This window comes from Salvelinus alpinus, chromosome 33, assembly GCF_045679555.1.
Source record: "Salvelinus alpinus chromosome 33, SLU_Salpinus.1, whole genome shotgun sequence".
Lineage (NCBI taxonomy): Eukaryota > Metazoa > Chordata > Actinopteri > Salmoniformes > Salmonidae > Salvelinus > Salvelinus alpinus.
In genome coordinates, this window is record NC_092118.1 from 3,249,663 (window position 1) to 3,267,455 (window position 17,793).

The 17,793-nt window shown below is 45.1% G+C and overlaps 1 protein-coding gene across 2 annotated transcripts in view; it reads right to left on the bottom strand.

Moving 5' to 3' along the window:
* The window catches only part of LOC139563269 (protein kinase C-binding protein NELL1-like), a 498,410-nt gene that overhangs the window by 275,925 nt on the left and 204,692 nt on the right, over window positions 1-17,793 (bottom strand). For both annotated transcript variants that reach the window (XM_071381775.1, XM_071381774.1), the window contains exons 6-8: window positions 12,364-12,436; window positions 11,208-11,290; window positions 672-806 (exon numbers count right to left, since the gene is read on the bottom strand). In XM_071381775.1, coding sequence (XP_071237876.1) covers window positions 672-806; window positions 11,208-11,290; window positions 12,364-12,436 — 291 coding nt within the window. The remainder of the gene's footprint in view (window positions 1-671; window positions 807-11,207; window positions 11,291-12,363; window positions 12,437-17,793) is intronic.

Below are 17,793 nucleotides of genomic sequence, written 5' to 3' on the forward strand. Positions count from 1 at the left end.
TCGTTGAGTGCGGCCTTAGTTCCAGCATCGGTTTGTGGTGGTAAATAGACGGCTACAAATAATATAGATGAGAACTCTCTTGGCAGATAGTGTGGTCTACAGCTTATCATCAGTTATTCTACCTCAAGTGAGCAATACATCAAGACTTCTTTAATATTAGACATCGCACACCAGCAGTTTTTGGCAAATAGACACACACCCCCGCCCCTCGTCTTGCCAGACGTAGCTGCTCTGTCCTGCCGATGCACTGAGAAGCCAGCCAGCTCTATATCCTTTGCGTCGGACTCATTAAATAAAAAAATATTGTCCAGTTCGAGGTGAGTAATCGCTGTTCTGATATCCAGAAGCTCTTTTCGGTCATAAGACACGGTAGCATCAACATTATGTACAAAATAAGTTACAAACAATGCGACATAACAAACCAAATAGCACAGTTGGTAAAACGGAGCCTGTAAAACGGCAGCCATCCTTGCCGGTGCCATTCTATGTTTTATATTGTTAATTATTGTTTATTGCCCCTCCATTATTTGTATGTTTTTTATCGTGTGAATTGAACTGACTTGAATATCCCAAAAACACACCAATTGACTAGTGTGAGGTGAAAGTATTGACTTTTGTGAGGAGAAAGATATAAAAGTCATTGTATCTGTGTGATGGGGTGGGATACCCACCATGCAGACGCAGTTCCTGCAGTTCTCTGGCTCCACCCACAGCTCTTTGTCTCTGTAGTCCACACCGTTGGCACTGCACGTCCTGTCACAGCGGCAGCCCTCCAGCTGGGTCAGCCTGGAATCTGCGTAGTTCAGCTGGAGACTCACACACAAGCACACACAAACGCACACAAACACAGATACATACACATCATCATCCATTTCAATATTGCAGCACTATAGTCCACTTCAACCAGCAAGAAGAGCAAGAGGACAAAAAATGCAAAAACAACTGGCTACACATAGAAATGCACATTGGTGTGTGTTTAGCCCCCGGTGTTTCAGAATTAAATCCATTATTCATTTCTAGTTGTCCTTCCTTTATTATACACTCTACAAAATTCTGGGATGTTTGGATGACCCAATTGCTGTGTTGCAGCCATTATGTCACTACATGTATCAGTTACCTGATGTGGAATAGAGTCCCATGTAGTCATGGCTGTATGTAGTACAGTCCGCATGTATTTTGGGGTATGCATGGGTGTCTGAGCTGTGTGCTAGTAGTTTAAACAGACAGCTCGGTACATTCAGCTTGTCAACACTTCTTACAAAAACAAGTATTGATGATGACAATCTCTCTTCCACTTTGAGCCATGAGAGATTGACATACGTATTATTAATGTTAGCTCTCCGTGTACACATATGGGCTAGCCGTGCTGCCCTGTTCTGAGCTAATTGTAATGTTCCTAAGTCCCTGTTAGTGTCACCTGACCACACAACTGGACAGTAGTCCAGGTGCGGCAAAACTAGGGCCTATAGGACCTGCCATGTTGATAGTGCTGTTAAGAAGGCAGAGCAGCGCTTTATTATGGACAGACTTCTCCCCATCTTAGCTACTGTAGTATCAACATGTTTTGACCATGACAGTTTACAATCCAGGGTCACTCCAAGCAGTTTAGTCACTTGCTAAATTTCCACATTATTCATTACAAAACATAGTTGAGGTTTAGGGGTTTAGAATGATTTTAGTTTTGGAAATATTTAGGACTAACTAATTCCTTGCCACCCATTCTGAAAGTAACTGCAGCTCTTTTTAAAGTGTTGCAGTCATTTCAGTCGCTATAGTAGCGAATATGTATAGTGTTGAGTCATCCGCATACATAGACACACATAGACACATAGATTTTGCTCAAATCCAGTTGCATGTCATTAGTAAAGATTGAACAAAGCAAGGGGCCTTGACAGCTACCCTTGGGGAAATATTGATTATACCTTGAATATGTTGGAGGCTTCCATTAAAGAACACTCTCTGCTTTCTGTTAAACATGTAACTCTTTATTCACAATATAGCACAGGTGTAAAGTCATGACACATAAATTTTTTCAGCAGCAGACCAAAAAAAGCCGCACTGAAGTCTAACAGAACAGCCCCCACAATCTTTTTATTATCAATTTCTCTCAGCCAATCATCAGTCATTTGTGTAAGTGCTGTGCTTGTTGAAAGTCCATCCCTATTAGGGTGCTGGAAGTCTGTTGTCCATTTGTTTACAGTAAAATAGGATTGTATCTAGTCAAACACATTTTTTTTTTAAATGTACTAAGGGTTGGTAACAGGCTGTTTGGTCAGCTATTTGAGCCAGTAAAGGGGGCTTTACTGTTCTTGGGTAGTGGAATGACTTTTGCTTCCCTCCAGGCTTGACGGCACACACTTTCTGGTAGGCTTAGATTGAAGATATGGCAAATGGGAGTGGCGATATCGTCTGCTATTATCCTCAGTAATTTTCCATCCAAGATGTCAGACCCCAGTGGCTTTTCATTGTTGATAGACAACAATAATTGTTCCTCCCCTTCCACACTCACTTTCCTGAAATGAAAATGACATTGCTTGTCTTTTATAATTTGGTAAGTTATACTTGGTTTGTGTAGTGTCAGCATTTGTTGCTGGCATGTCATGCTCAAGTTTTCTAATCTTGTCAATGAAAAAATCAATAAAGTAGTTGGCAATGTCAGTGGATTGTATGATGAATGAGTCATCTGATTCAATGAGTGATGGAGCTGAGTTTGCCTTTTTGCCTAAAATTTCATTTAAGGAGCTCCAAAGCTTTTTACTATCATTCTTTATATCATGTATCTTTGTTTCATAGAATAGTTTATTCTTCTTTTTATTAAGTTGAGTCACACGATTTCTCAATTTGCAGTACGGTTGTGCAGCCAATCGGTTGTGCAACAGAATTATTTGACAGTCCTTTTGCCTCATCCCTCTCAACCATACAATTTTTTAAATTCCTCATCACTTCAAGGTGTCTGAACAGTTTTTACAGTCATTTTCTTCATGGGTGCATGCTTATTAGTAACTGGAAAAGGCAATTTCATAAATGTGTCAAGTGCAGCGTCTGGTTGTTCCTCATTACACACCACAGACCAGAAAACATAGGAATCACTACAAAACTTCCTGTATGACCTATACACTTTGATTTCCCTAGATATGGCTACTATTTGTGATCACTAAATCCGATGGATTACTGCTTTATACAGCATTAGTAAAGACGTGGTAAATTCATGTTGATGATTTCACCGAGGTAGGTTGACTGATAGCTAGCTAGCTATATACAGTGGGGAGTACAAGTATTTGATACACTGCCGATTTTGCAGGTTGTTCTCCCCACTGTACATGTCTAAACAAAAGGACTCCACTACGCAAGAAACCATTTCCCTTTACCGTTTACACCTTCCAACAATCTAGAAAGAAATATAAAATGTTGTTTATAAAGTTGCTTTTAGTTGCCTGGTTTGCTAGATTAACATATACTGAATTAATTTTAAAACGGATGGGTTTATTGGTGTTACAATGCACCAGATCTGCTATTTTGGACCCCCAGGCTACTGATGTCATGCAGTTTCTTGTTTATACTTTTTCATTACGACAACAAAAATGTATGGAGTAGAAAGTATATTATTTTTTTCTGGAATGTAGAGTAGTAAAAGTAAAAGTTGTCAAAAATATAAATAGTAAAGTACATATACCCCCCAAAAATGACTTAAGTAGTACATTAAAGTATTTTTACTGAAGTACTTTACACCACTGAGCACTTAAAGATATGGGTGGGGCTTAAGAGGATGTGAACGACAATGAATGGGTGTAGACAAAGAAGAGCTTTCCAGTAGGTGTACCAAAACGTTCAAGGGCCATTTTCTAAAAAGTGGTGTTTCAAGTTTATCAACTTCCAAAGCAGAATTACTTTCCCATGTGTTCCTTAACTGCAGTGAATGATATACAATCTGAGTCTCTACTTTTATCCAATGTAAAAAACATAATTTCAAATGTTGCTACATAAGACTGAATCGAGGTGGTCTGTCACATATTACTACAACCGTATTTAACATGAGATCCTCTCTAAGCTTTACAGGAATGTGGTTCTGAATGTAGACCGCAATACCGCCCCCATTGGCAATTTTGTAGTTTCTGTAAATGTTATCACAATGTATTCCTACCACTTTATCATCAGCGGAACTATCTAAGTGAGTTATAGAGATAGTCAGAGTATGAATGTCATCTGTTACTAGCGCGTTTGAAAAAAATGTATTTAACCTTTATTTAACTAGGCAAGTGTAACGGCTGACGCTCTCCTCATCCTCGGAAGAGGTGAGGAGAGAAGGATCTTCAGACCAAAACGCAGGCTCAGGGAAATAAGCCATCTTTATTATAAATTACGATGGCACACGAAACGAAACAAAACAAAACTATCCCGTATGGTGTAAGACATAACACAGACACAGGAGACAATCACCCACAACGAACACTGTGACAACGCCTACCTAAATATGACTCTTAATTAGAGGAACGCCAAACACCTGCCTCTAATTAAGAGCCATACCAGGTAACCCAAAACCAACACAGAAACAGAAAACATAGAATGCCCACCCAACCTCACGTCCTGACCAACTAACACACAAAAACTAACAGAAAATAGGTCAGGAACGTGACAGTACCCCCCCCACAAGGTGCGAACTCCGGACGCACCAGCACAAAGTCTAGGGGAGGGTCTGGGTGGGCATCTAACCACGGTGGTGGCTCAGGCTCCGGGCGCGGTTCCCACCCCACCATAATCCATCCTAGCCTCCTCCCTCCAAGAATGTCCACCCTCTTTCTTCCCCCACAAAATCCTCTTAATAACATATCTAATAATGACAACACCGGGACAGAGAGATAAACCAAGACAGAGGGATAGATAAGAATATAGAGGTAGATAAAGATAGAGAGGGAGATCAGGATAGAGGGGCAACTCCGGACTGAAAGGCAGCTCCGGACAGAGAGACAGCTCTGGACTGATGGGCAGTTCTGGGTATCTAGCCTTTTCAGGCTGAAGGGCAGCTCATGGCTGACTGACGACTCTCGACGCTCATGGCAGGCTGACGGCTCTCGACGCTCATGGCAGGCTGACGGCTCTCGACGCTCATGGCAGGCTGACGGCTCTCGACGCTCATGGCAGGCTGACGGCTCTCGACGCTCATGGCAGGCTGACGGCTCTCGACGCTCATGGCAGGCTGACGGCTCTGGCTGCTCATGGCGCTCTGACGGCTCTGGCTGCTCATGGCTCGCTGACGGCTCTCGACGCTCATGGCTCTCTGACGGCTCTGGCTGCTCATGGCTCTCTAACGGCTCTGGCTGCTCATGGCTCTCTGACGGCTCTGGCTGCTCATGGCTCTCTGACGGCTCTGGCTGCTCATGGCTCTCTGACGGCTCTGGCTGCTCATGGCTCTCTGACGGCTCTGGCAGATCCTGTCTGATTGGCGGCTCTGGCAGATCCTGTCTGGTTGGCGGCTCTGGCAGATCCTGTCTGGTTGGCGGCTCTGGCAGATCCTGTCTGGTTGGCGGCTCTGGCAGATCCTGTCTGGTTGGCGGCTCTGGCAGATCCTGTCTGGTTGGCGGCTCTGGCAGATCCTGTCTAGTTGGCGGCTCTGGCAGATCCTGTCTAGTTGGCGGCTCTGGCAGATCCTGTCTGGCGGGCGGCTCTAGCGGCTCCTGTCTGGCTGACGGCTCTAGCGGCTCCTGTCTGGCGGATGGCTCTGTAGGCTCATGGCAGACGGGCGGCTTTGCAGGCTCATGGCAGACGGGCGGCTTTGCAGGCTCCTGGCAGACGGATGGCTCAGATGGCGCTGGGGAGACGGATGGCTCAGATGGCGCTGGGGAGACGGATGGCTCAGATGGCGCTGGGGAGACGGATGGCTCAGATGGCGCTGGGGAGACGGATGGCTCAGATGGCGCTGGTGAGACGGATGGCTCAGATGGCGCTGGTGAGACGGATGGCTCTGGCCGGATACGGCGCACTGTAGACCTGGTGCGTGGTGCCGGAACTGGAGGCACCGTGCTAATGATAAGCACCTTCCTACTAGTGCGGGGAGCAGGGACAGGGCACACTGGACTCTCAAAGCCCACTCTATACCTGGTGCGAGGTACCGGCACTGGTGACACCGGGCTGAGGGCAAGCACATCAGGATTAGTAGGGGGAGAAGAAACAGTGTGTACAGGGCTCTGGAGACGCACTGGTAGCTTAGTGCGTGGGGCCGGAACTGGAGGCACCGGGCTAGATACACGCACTACAGGGAGAGTGCGTGGAGGAGGAACAGGGCTCTGGAAATGCACTGGTAGCCTAGTGCGTAATGTAGGCACTGTAGGTACTAGGCTGGGGCGGGGAGGTGGCGCCGGAAATACCGGACCGTGCAGGCGTACTGGCTCTCTTGAGCATTGAGCTTGCCCAACCTTACCTGGTTGAATACTCCCGGTTGCCCGACCAGTGCGGGGAGGTGGAATAACCCGCACCGGGCTATGTAGGCGAACCGGGGAAACCATGCGTAAGGCAGGTGCCATGTATGCCGGCCCGAGGAGACGCACTGGAGACCAGACGCGTTGAGCCGGCCTCATGACACCTGGCTCAATACTCAATCTAGCCCTACCAGTGCGGGGAGGTGGAATAACCCGCACTGGGCTATGCACTCGTACAGGAGACACCGTGCGCTCTACTGCGTAACACGGCGCCTGCCCGTACTCCCGCTCTCCACGGTAAGCCTGGGAAGTGGGCGCAGGTCTCCTACCTGCCCTTGGCCCACTATCTCCTAGCCCCCCCCCAAGAAATTTTTGGGAATTACTCACGGGCTTTTTTGGCTTCCGTGCCAGACGCGTTCCCTCATAGCTCCGGTTCCTCTCCCAGGTAGCCTCTGCTCTCCTCAATGCCTCCACCTGTTCCCATGGGAGGCGATCCCTCCCAGCCAGGATCTCCTCCCAAGTGTAGCAACCCTTTCCATCCAAAACATCGTCCCATGTCCATTGCTCCTTTCTCTCCTGTCCCTTACTCCGTTTCGTTTTCCCTTGCCGCTTGGTCTTAGCGTGTTGGTGGGTGATTCTGTAACGGCTGACGCTCTCCTCATCCTCGGAAGAGGTGAGGAGAGAAGGATCTTCAGACCAAAACGCAGGCTCAGGGAAATAAGCCATCTTTATTATAAATTACGATGGCACACGAAACGAAACAAAACAAAACTATCCCGTATGGTGTAAGACATAACACAGACACAGGAGACAATCACCCACAACGAACACTGTGACAACGCCTACCTAAATATGACTCTTAATTAGAGGAACGCCAAACACCTGCCTCTAATTAAGAGCCATACCAGGTAACCCAAAACCAACACAGAAACAGAAAACATAGAATGCCCACCCAACCTCACGTCCTGACCAACTAACACACAAAAACTAACAGAAAATAGGTCAGGAACGTGACAGCAAGTCAGTTTAAGAACAAATTCTTAATTACAATGATGGACTACCCCGGCCAAACCTGGACGATGCTGGGCCAATTGTGTGCCGCCCCATGGGACTCCCAATCACGGCCGGATGTGATACAGCCTGGATTATTACGTTATTGATTTTGTGACCCTTGTTACCTAAGCTCATGTTAATGTGGGCTATTTATACCACTTTTTGGGATGCTTTACTGTTTTTAATGCTTTACTGGGTAGCTTATCAGAAATAGACATGCTAATTTATTTTAAGTTTGAACTGATAGTGCAGGGTGAGCTGCATACGGTGGACTTCCTACTAGGGCACACCTCCTCAGTGCTAACAGTATAACTCTGGTTCATAGGCACATGATTATTGCAAACAATAGCTGTAGGATCAACAGAGGCATTCAGGGCAGCTAAGGGGACATAAACTAAAAGGATCCGCCCCATTTTTTTCAATTTTCGCCTAAAATGACATACCCAAATCTAACTGCCTGTAGCTCGGGCCCTGAAGCAAGGACGTGCATTTCTTGGTACCATTTGAAAGGAAACACTTTGAAGTTTGTGAAAATGTGAAATGAATGTAGGAGAATATAACACATTAGATCTGGTAAAAGATAATACATAATCTTTGAAATGCAAGAGAAAAGCCATAATGTATTATTCCAGCCCAGGTGCAATTTCGATGTTGTCCACTAGATGGCAGTAGTGCATGTACAACGTTTTAGACTGTTCCAATGAACCAATGCATTTCTGTTCAAAATGCTGTATCAAGACTGCCCAAATGTGCCTAATTTGTTTATTATTAACTTTTCATATTCAAAACTGTGCACTCTCAAACAACATAGCGTGGTATCCTTTCACTGTAATAACTACTGTAAATTTGGCAGTGCAGTTAGATTAACAAGCATTTAAGCGTTTTGCCAATATCCGATATGTCTTTGTCCTGGGAAATTTTCTTGTTACTTACAACCTCATGCAAATCGCATTAGCCTAAATTAGCTCAACCAATGCAGGGGACCCACCAATCCTGAAGAAGTTAAGTTACTTACATTGTATCTTCCAACGCCCCTGGGATAATGTACATTTGCTGCAGTATTATGACAACTAAGTGACACAATGGTAGGGATTAACTGAGCTGGTCTTGGTCATTGATGTCATTGTCTCAACGCAGCCTTGAAATGTGTGGATAGAGTCCAGGGGGCAAAATTATTTGGATGGACTCCGTCATTCTTGTAGAGCATTTTCTGTTCCAGAAGGTGTCAAAGTTATCTATAAAAGTGAATCCAACAGAGCTACAGTAATCTTTTAGCCAGGTGTATAATGCCAGTATCCTGCTGAATCTTTCACACCCGCAGCCTAACAATGGTAAATAATAATTGGCCGATTTTTGGAATCTTTCATTGGTAAAATCAGTTCTTTAAAATACATTTTCAGAAGTTCCCGAGCTAGCCCTCCTAATGTTGTTTGACCCTACACGGACGACGACAGCATCAGTTCCCGGCATCTGTCGTAGAACGGTCGGAAGCAAGCCTTGTAATGTCCTGTACTCGTGCTCCAGGATAGCACAGCCGATGACGACAGCTGGTGCAATGGCTGAGGAGATCCGGCCATTATTTTGCCTTGAGTGTTTTCGCAAAACCCCTGAGGACCGAAGGGCGGTGGGGCCCGATGGACCCGAGCCGTTTGTAGTATCCATCGTGGATGATGAACGGGCAGGAGCCTCAGACAGCCTCACAGTCAGATGAAGGTGGGAGCTCTGAGGATCGCAGGTACCTCCGGATCCGATCTCAAATCTGAAGCCTCCAGGGAAGAAGGCGAAGCTGTTTCTGGTCTGTGTCTGGTCTAGGAGGCCCCCAATGCCAGAGGACGCTGTTCGACTTCCATATCTCCATGGCTGGATGTTTGGATTGAGAACAGGAACATCCACCAAGTCATCCAGGAGCATCCTTCTAGCTCCATTCTCCAGGGAAGGGGGAGACCCCGTCAAGGAGGGATCCCTGCAGAGTACCGGCCAGTCGGCTGTGGAGAGACGACACGGCGTTGACACTTCCACCTGGCCAGAGCGGGCATCCGTTAACTGGGGTAGAAGAGGAAGTAGGAGGGTGTGGATTCCCCAGTAGCTTATGTAGGTTCACTACTTGTTTGCTAAGAGTAGCCAATTCATCTCCGAGATAGAATCACACGGCTATCAATAATGTCATGCCAAGGTAAGCCTACATCAATCACACAAATAATTGTAATTTTTGTCAAATTTGAGCCATGAGCTTTGGATACAGGAGCTGTCAAAAAGCACATTATTTGAAGAACTATTTCAAAATAATATGGTGATGCTTAAAGGCCAAGTTCAGTATTTTGCAACTTGATGTTAGATATTTCCTCCATAGACTGAGGGGACTCCAGGGTGAGGAACTATCTAACATTACGTTTTTTAAATTCTGATCTTCCTGTTTTACGGGACCACTACAGGCTGGCTTCCACAGCACCATAGCACCAGCATCATAAGGGTACGATGGGACATACCAATCATTTATGTATTTGTGTGTGTGTGTGTGTGTGTGTGCGTGCATGCGTGCATGAGTAGCATACGTGCATGAGTTCGTACTCAGGGAAAATATATTGAAGACGTAATAAAATAGACTACACTTGCAGTATACTCAAGCCAAGATATGACATGCTACAAGACTGTCGAAAAGTGTGTGTGTCATCCATTTCATGTCATCAACAGCACAAAACATGCATATAGGCTCTGACTAAGCTCATTTGCAACCCCTTCTATCTCTCACACACACACACACACACACACACACACACACACACACACACACACACACACACACACACACACACACACACACACACACACACACACACACACACACACACACACACACACACACACACACACACACACACACACACACAGCCACTGCTAATTCATGCATGGAACTTCTATTCTCAGCTCACTCTCCCTGACACTGCATATTATACAGCTAGCCGGGCACCAAGAGGTTAGCAATTATTCATCCACCACCTCCATCACCCTCTTCCCTTTCATCACTCTATCCCACCCTCCCTCGTTCACAGCCACGAGGGGAGGAAAGTGCCATTTCTACACGCTGCGTTGCTGTGTAAGCAGGGAAGTCAGACAGTCTGTGCCCTAAATACCACCCTATTCCCTATATAGTGCGCTACTTTTGACCAGAACCCTATGGGCCCTAGTCAAAATAGGGAATAGGGTGCCAATTGGGATATTGACAAAGTGAGAGCTTCGGGTCTATTATAATGAAGGAGGAGGAAGTTATTTACAGTGGGATGACTCCAAGCCTAGGTCTGGCTGGTGGGCTGTCCTTGCTTCACACACACACATACATATACATGCACATGCTTGAGTATCATGCTGAGAGGAACATCATGTTCAGCCCCTGTTAGTGTCCCACAGGGCCGAGACGGCTGCCATTTAATGACACCACTGTGATCTCCGATCATACCTATCCTGTGTGTGTGTGTGTGTGTGTGTGTCTGTTGTATGACCTCTGATCATACCTACCTGCCCTTTGGAGAAGGAAGAGAGGGCTTTGATTCAAGGCTTTTTGTGTGTGTGTGTGCGTGTGTGCGGGTGTGTGTGTGTGCGCGGGTGAGCGTGTTCATGTTCCCAGACTAAGGTCTCTCAGGTAGAATGTTGGGACATAAAGCCTCACACCACATCACTTATAAGGTCGCTTGTTTGAGGTTAAAGTTCAAAATGCAATTTTTTTGAATGGGTGGTCACTCTCACCTTCAGGGTCATCTTGGCCAGCAACTCCTGAAGGTCCATGATGCCTTGCACCAGGCTCAGGAAATCACTGCATGTCGGACAGGCTCAACAGGAGAAAAGGATGGACAAAGAAAGACAGGAGTGGGAGAGGGGATAAAAGAGTAAAGGACAAGAGAAAAGGAAGGAGGTAGAGAGGAGGCAAAATAAGAGAAAAAGAGAAGAGGTACATTTATACAAATTTTACTAAAACATTGTTGCTCAAAATATAAGAGGATAACCAAAGCTATAGAACATTGAGTGATTGAACTCATCTCCTTGCACTTCCTATCTTGCCACGTGGCTCTTTTTTCAGAGGATTGTTGGTCATTTTCTTTTTTTTGTCTTTTACACAATGTTTTATGCATGTTTGAAGAAAGAAAAGTTCACTTCTATAATAATATTAAGCAGCTTGTTGTCCTGTACCTAATAGAGCTATATTGGCTTCTCGAGTGCGACGCGAGTCCTGGTTCACACAAATATCGATGAGTGGAGTGACAGACTATGATTGCATGCCTTATTGATCAGCCACAGAGACAGTAGCATCGCCACAAGTGCACAACACAAGCCCTGCATCTTCATTTGTTTGACAATAAAAAGGAGGGAGAGAGAGAAAGAGAGAGAGGGAGGGAGGTTTGAAAATGTAATTTAAATGACAAAGACAAAGGGAAAAGGTGTGTCCGTGTGTGTGTGTGTGCGTGCGTGCGTGTGTAGGTGTGAGAGAACGAGTGAACGAGAAAGAGGGAGAGAGAGAACATAGATGGAGTTCCACTGGCTAATGATGAGGGATTAGTAAGAGTAACAGAGACTGGAGTATAGCTAACGAGACATTATTGGATGCCATCTCCACTTTCTCTCAGTACCTCTTCACTTTCCAGACAAAACGAAGAAGAGGACGGGAACATTTAGGACAAGGAACATGTTGGAATAACCCGTACTGTGTCCTCAACAACAAGCTAATCATACTGAGCTTGTAATCATAAAGTACCTCTGAGTAAGAGTGCTGATCTAAGATCAGGTCTTCCCTGTCCATACAATTGTATTCATTACTATCTAAAAAGCTCAACTGATCCTAGAGTAGGACTCTTACTTTTATAAATACGTGCTCAGAGCTAAGGGTAATAACAGTTACTATACTTACTGCGATTAAGGTTGGGACATTGTGTGATGTAGCCGTTTGGAGCAAAAATTAGTTTGACATCCTGAATGGTACCCTGTGGGGAAGGTGAGAAAGAAAAATAGGGAGAAAGAGGGGGACAGAGAGAGAACGAGAGAGAGAGAAGAGATACACATAAAAATTATATATATATAAATATACACAAATATATAAAAAAGGGCTGATAGTGACTAATAAGAAACTGCATGGGTCTAACTGGTGGTGACAGTTATATTTGATTACTTTAATATTTAATTCCAAGTCATCATCTCATCTCTATAGAGCTGCTGTCTGAGTAAATAAGGCATACTTCAAAGTAAATAAGGCATACTTTTATGACTGCTGAATACCAACTATCAATCATTTAGATCATGTATTTTCAGACTCTCGAAACAACTGCATTCAATCCCTCTCGTTCGCGCGTTCTATCTTCTCTGCTCCCGAGTGTTCACAGGCGGTCAGTCTCCATGTCTGCTCCGCACAGAATGGACAAGTTTAAGCGGTTGTGCAATGGATTATGGTCATTGTAGTTAATTACCACATTATGTCCTACTACTCCCTACTACATCGCACAGTTCAAGCTTGGTCTGATTTATCTCTACGGAAACTGCACATTGAGGTCACAGAAAAAAACAGAATTAAATGAAATTCAAATAATTGAACCAGCTTTGGTCAATTATTTGTTTAAAAAACAAATAATAGCAGAAATGTTGGTTAATCACTCAGCACTAGTGTATGTATTTATGTGTGTGTGCAGGGGCGGGCGGCGGTTCGTCTGTGTGTCAGTCACTGTGATGGTCCAATGTGGTCTCAGAGCAATTCGTATTATTCTGCATATAAATCCGAGACACTCCATTTATACTGAACAAAAATATAAACACAACATGCAACAATTACAATGATTTTACTGAGTTACAGTTCATAAAAGGAAATCAGTCAATTTAAATAAATGCATTAGGTCCTGACCTATGGAGTTCACATGACTGGGCAGGGGTGCAGCCATGGGTTGGCCTGGGAGGGCATAGGCCCACCCACTTGGGAGCCAGGCCCAGACAAACAGAACGAGTTTTTCCACACAAAAGGGCTTTATTACAGACAGAAATACTCCTGTCCGGGTGGCTTATCTCAGACAATCCCACAGGTGAAGAAGCCAGATGTGGAGGTCCTGGGCTGGCATGGTTACACGTGGTCTGCGGTTGTGAAGCCGGTTGGACGTACTGCCAAATTCTCTAACACAACGTTGGAGGAGGCTTATGGTAGAGAAATTAACATTCAATTCTCTGGCAACAGCTCTGGCGGACATTCCTGCAGTCAGCATGCCAATTGCACGCTCCCTCAAAACTTCTGTGGCGTTGTGTTGTGTGACAAAACTTCTAATTTTAGAGTGGCCTTTTATTGTCCACACCACAAGGTGCACCTCTGTAATGATTATGTTGTTTAATCAGCTTCTTAAAATGCCACACCTGTCAGGTAGATGGATTATCTTGGCAAAATATAAATGCTCACTAACAGGGATGTAAGCACATTTGTGCACACAATTTGAGATAAATAAGCTATTTGTGCATCTGGAAAATTTCTGGCCTCTTATTTCAGCTCATGAAAACTTTACATGTTGCGTTCATATTTTTGTTCAGCATAGTATGATACCTGTATGTTACGTTTCGTATGGTATGTATTAATTTGTGGATGTCCATCATCCATTTAGTATGATATTTTACGAATTACAATTGTTTCAATGTGTTACAAATTCCAATTCGTACAATATGTTACGAATTTTCAAAATGTATGATATGCTACGAATTCCAATTTGTTGTGGCTAAGGTTAGTAGCTAGGTGGGTAGGTGGCTAACGGTAACATTATATAGCTCTATGGGTTAGGGGTTAAGGTTAGGGTTAAAGTTAGAAGTTAGTTTAAATGGTTATGGTTAGGATTAGGGGAAGGGTTAGCAGAAATGCTAAGTCGTTGAAAAGTAGAAACTAAGTAGTTGCAAAGTTGTTAATTAGCTTAAATGCTGAAGTTGTCCATGATGAGATTCAAACTCGCAACCTTTGGGTTGCTAGTGTAACAGTTTAGCTTCCCTCCCTCTCCTCTCCCCAATCTGGGCTCAAACCAGGGACCCTCTGCACACATCAACAACAGTCACCCACGAAGCATCGTTACCCATCGCTCCACAGAGCAAGGGGAACAACTACTTCAAGGTCTCAGAGCAAGTGACGTCACCGATTGAAACGCAATTATCGCGCACCACCGCTAACTAGCTAGCCATTTCACATCGGTTACACTAGACATTCACGTTATGCGCTCACCCATCCACCCCGGCCAACCACCCTCCCTATGTTTTTGCCTTAAGTAAAATTATATCTCATGTAAGCATAACAAACGTAACATATCATACACATTTGAGTATCTCGGATTTACGTTTACTATGTTATGTCTAGTCTATGAGACCAGTCTGGATGGTCAAACTAACCCAAAGCAGCATGCCAATTAAAACAAGGGGAAAATACCCAGCATAATAGAACAATTAAAGTCTGTTCATAGTGACAGAGAAGAGGACAGTCTATTTTTATATTGGGTCCGGAAGGACCCAAGGGTTTGTGGGGGTTTGTGAAACCCATAAAAACCCATTTAAATTCTATTTCTCAAGCCAAGTTTTGTGTATCTCTTTGTGTGTAACTGTATTGACAGTCTGAAATGGTCCACCCAAGAAGGCACAACAGCGCCTCTTTAACCTCAGGAGGCTGAAGATATTTGGCTTGGCCAAAACCCTCACAAACTTTTACAGATGCACAATTCAGAGCATCCTGTCGGGCTGTATCAACGCCTGGTACGGCAACTGCACAGCCAGCAAACGCAGGGCTCTCCAGAGGATGGTATGGTCTGCCCAACACATCATCGGTGGCAAAATACCTGCCCTCCAGGACATCTACAACATCCAATGTCACAGGAAGGCAAAAAGATCATCAAGAACAACAACCATCCGAGTCACTGCCTGTTTACCACGCTATCATCCAGAGGGCGAGGTTAAGTGAATAGGGGGGCGCTGTTTTCACTTTGGAAGAAATCGTGCCCAAATTAAACGGCCTCGTACTCTGTTCTAGATCATACAATATGCATATTATTATTACTATTGGATAGAAAACACTCTGAAGTTTCTAAAACTGTTTGAATTATATCTGTGAGTAAAACAGAACTCATTTGGCTTCCATACAGGAAGTGAAAAATCTGAAAACGAGGCTCTGTGTCAGGGCCTGCCTATTCAACTGGCTTTTATTTATCGATCTGTATGCACTTCATACGCCTTCCACTAGATGTCGACAGGCAGTAGAAGGTTGAATGGGGTGTCTAGCTTGATGTGAGGCCGAATAAGAGCTTTTGGAGTGGCAGGTCCGGCATTTTGTCAGTTTTCGACGGCGCGCGGGGGAACTCGACATTGTCTTCTGAAAAGCGTTCGGTATACACGGCGGATAGCTCTGATATTATTTGATACATATGAGAAAAACACCATAAAGTAGGATTTTTCAACCGAGTTTGATCAGTTTATTCAACGTTTATTGGGAATTTTGGAATTTTTCGTTCCATGCGTCAAGAGATGATGGACACGTGAGCTCGACATGGCTAGCCAAAGTTGCTAATTCGACAGAAGAAATGGACATTCTAAAACCAAACAACGATTTATTCTGGACCTAGGACTCCTTGCACAACATTCTGATGGAAGAACAGCAAAAGTAAGACAACATTTATGATGTTATTTCGTATTTCTGTGTAATATGTTGACTCCAACACGGCGGAGAATAGGTGAGCACTGTCTCACAATAACGCATGTATGTTGTGGTAAAGTTATTTTTAAAAATCTAACACAGTGGTTGCATTAATAATACTGACATATTTTGCATGTATATACTGTGTTCTGTCCTATTCTACTGTATCTTAGTCTATGCCGCTCTGACATTGCTCGTTCAAAAATGTATATATTCTTAATTCCCTTCCTTTACTTTAGATTGCGTGTATTGTTAGATATTACTTCACTTGCCACACCCTGATCTGTTTCACCTTTCTTTGTGCTTGTCTCCACCCCCTCCAGGTGTCGCCCATCTTCCCCATTATCCCCAGTGTATTTATACCTGTGTTCTCTGTTTGTCTGTTGCCAGTTCATTTTGTTCATCAAGCCTAGCAGCGTTTTTCCCCTTGCACCTGTCTTTTTCTAGTCCCTGTTTTCCCGATTATTGACCTCTGCCTGCCCTGACCCCGAGACTGCCTGCCGTTCTGTGCTAAGAGCTAAGCTGTCCCCTGCCAAACGGCTATACAGGCATCACACAAAGAGTTGCCTGTATTGCGGGACTGCTGGTCATTTCGTGGCCGCCTGTCCACTGAAAGACCAGGCACACTGGTAGGAGCGAATACTCTGGTGAGCCAGACTGAGAACTTTTCCTCTCCCCTTACTCACACCCCTTTTCCTGCCATCTTTCTGTGGGGAACCAGTCTAAATCTCTCCGGGTACTCATCAACTCTGGAGTCAATGAGAGCTTTATGGACGCTACCCTGGCATCCAAGCTGGGCATCCCCACTCACGCCCTCTCCATTCCCATTGACTTTAGAGTGCTGGATGGACGCTCTATAGGCCGGGTCACCCACAATACCACCCCCATCAACCTACATGTGTCAAGGAACCATAGCCAGACAATCCAATTCCTGCTTATTAAGTCTCCTCAAGTTCCCGTGGTATTGGGATTCTCTTGGCTTCAGCGACACAATCCCCTTATTGACTGGTCTGCTGGTGCCACCATGGGCTGGAGCCCGTTCTGCTACGCTCAATGTCTGAAGTCAGTGCAGCCTGCCCCGGACGTCTTCTTGGGGGCTCGGAAGTTGCCCCGGACCTCGCCTCCATTACTGCGGGAGGTGTTCAGTAAGGCCCGGGCCACTTCTTCTCCACTGCACTGACCCTATGACTGCGGGATCAACCTTCTCCCAGGCACCACCTTGCCCTGGGGATTACTGTACTCTATGTCGGGTCCGGAGACAAAGGCCATGGAGATCTACATTGAGGACTCCCTAGCTGTAGGGTTCATCCATCCTTTTGCCTCCCACGCCGGCATAGGGTTCTTATTTGTGTAGAAGGACAAAACCCTGCGCCCATGTATCGACTACTGTGGCCTCAACGACATCATGGTGAAGCACCGCTACCCGTTACCACTCATCTCCTCGGCCTTCGATCCGTTCCAGGGGGCCACTGTGTTATCCAAGCTGGACCTATGGAACACCTACCACCTGGTGTGGATACGGGAATGGTACGAGTAGAAAACTGCCTTTAACATGGCCAGTGGTCACTAAGTGTATCTGGTCATGGCATTTGGCCTTACCAATGCCCCTGCTGTGTTCCAGGCTCTGGTGAATGATGTTCTCTGCGACATGTT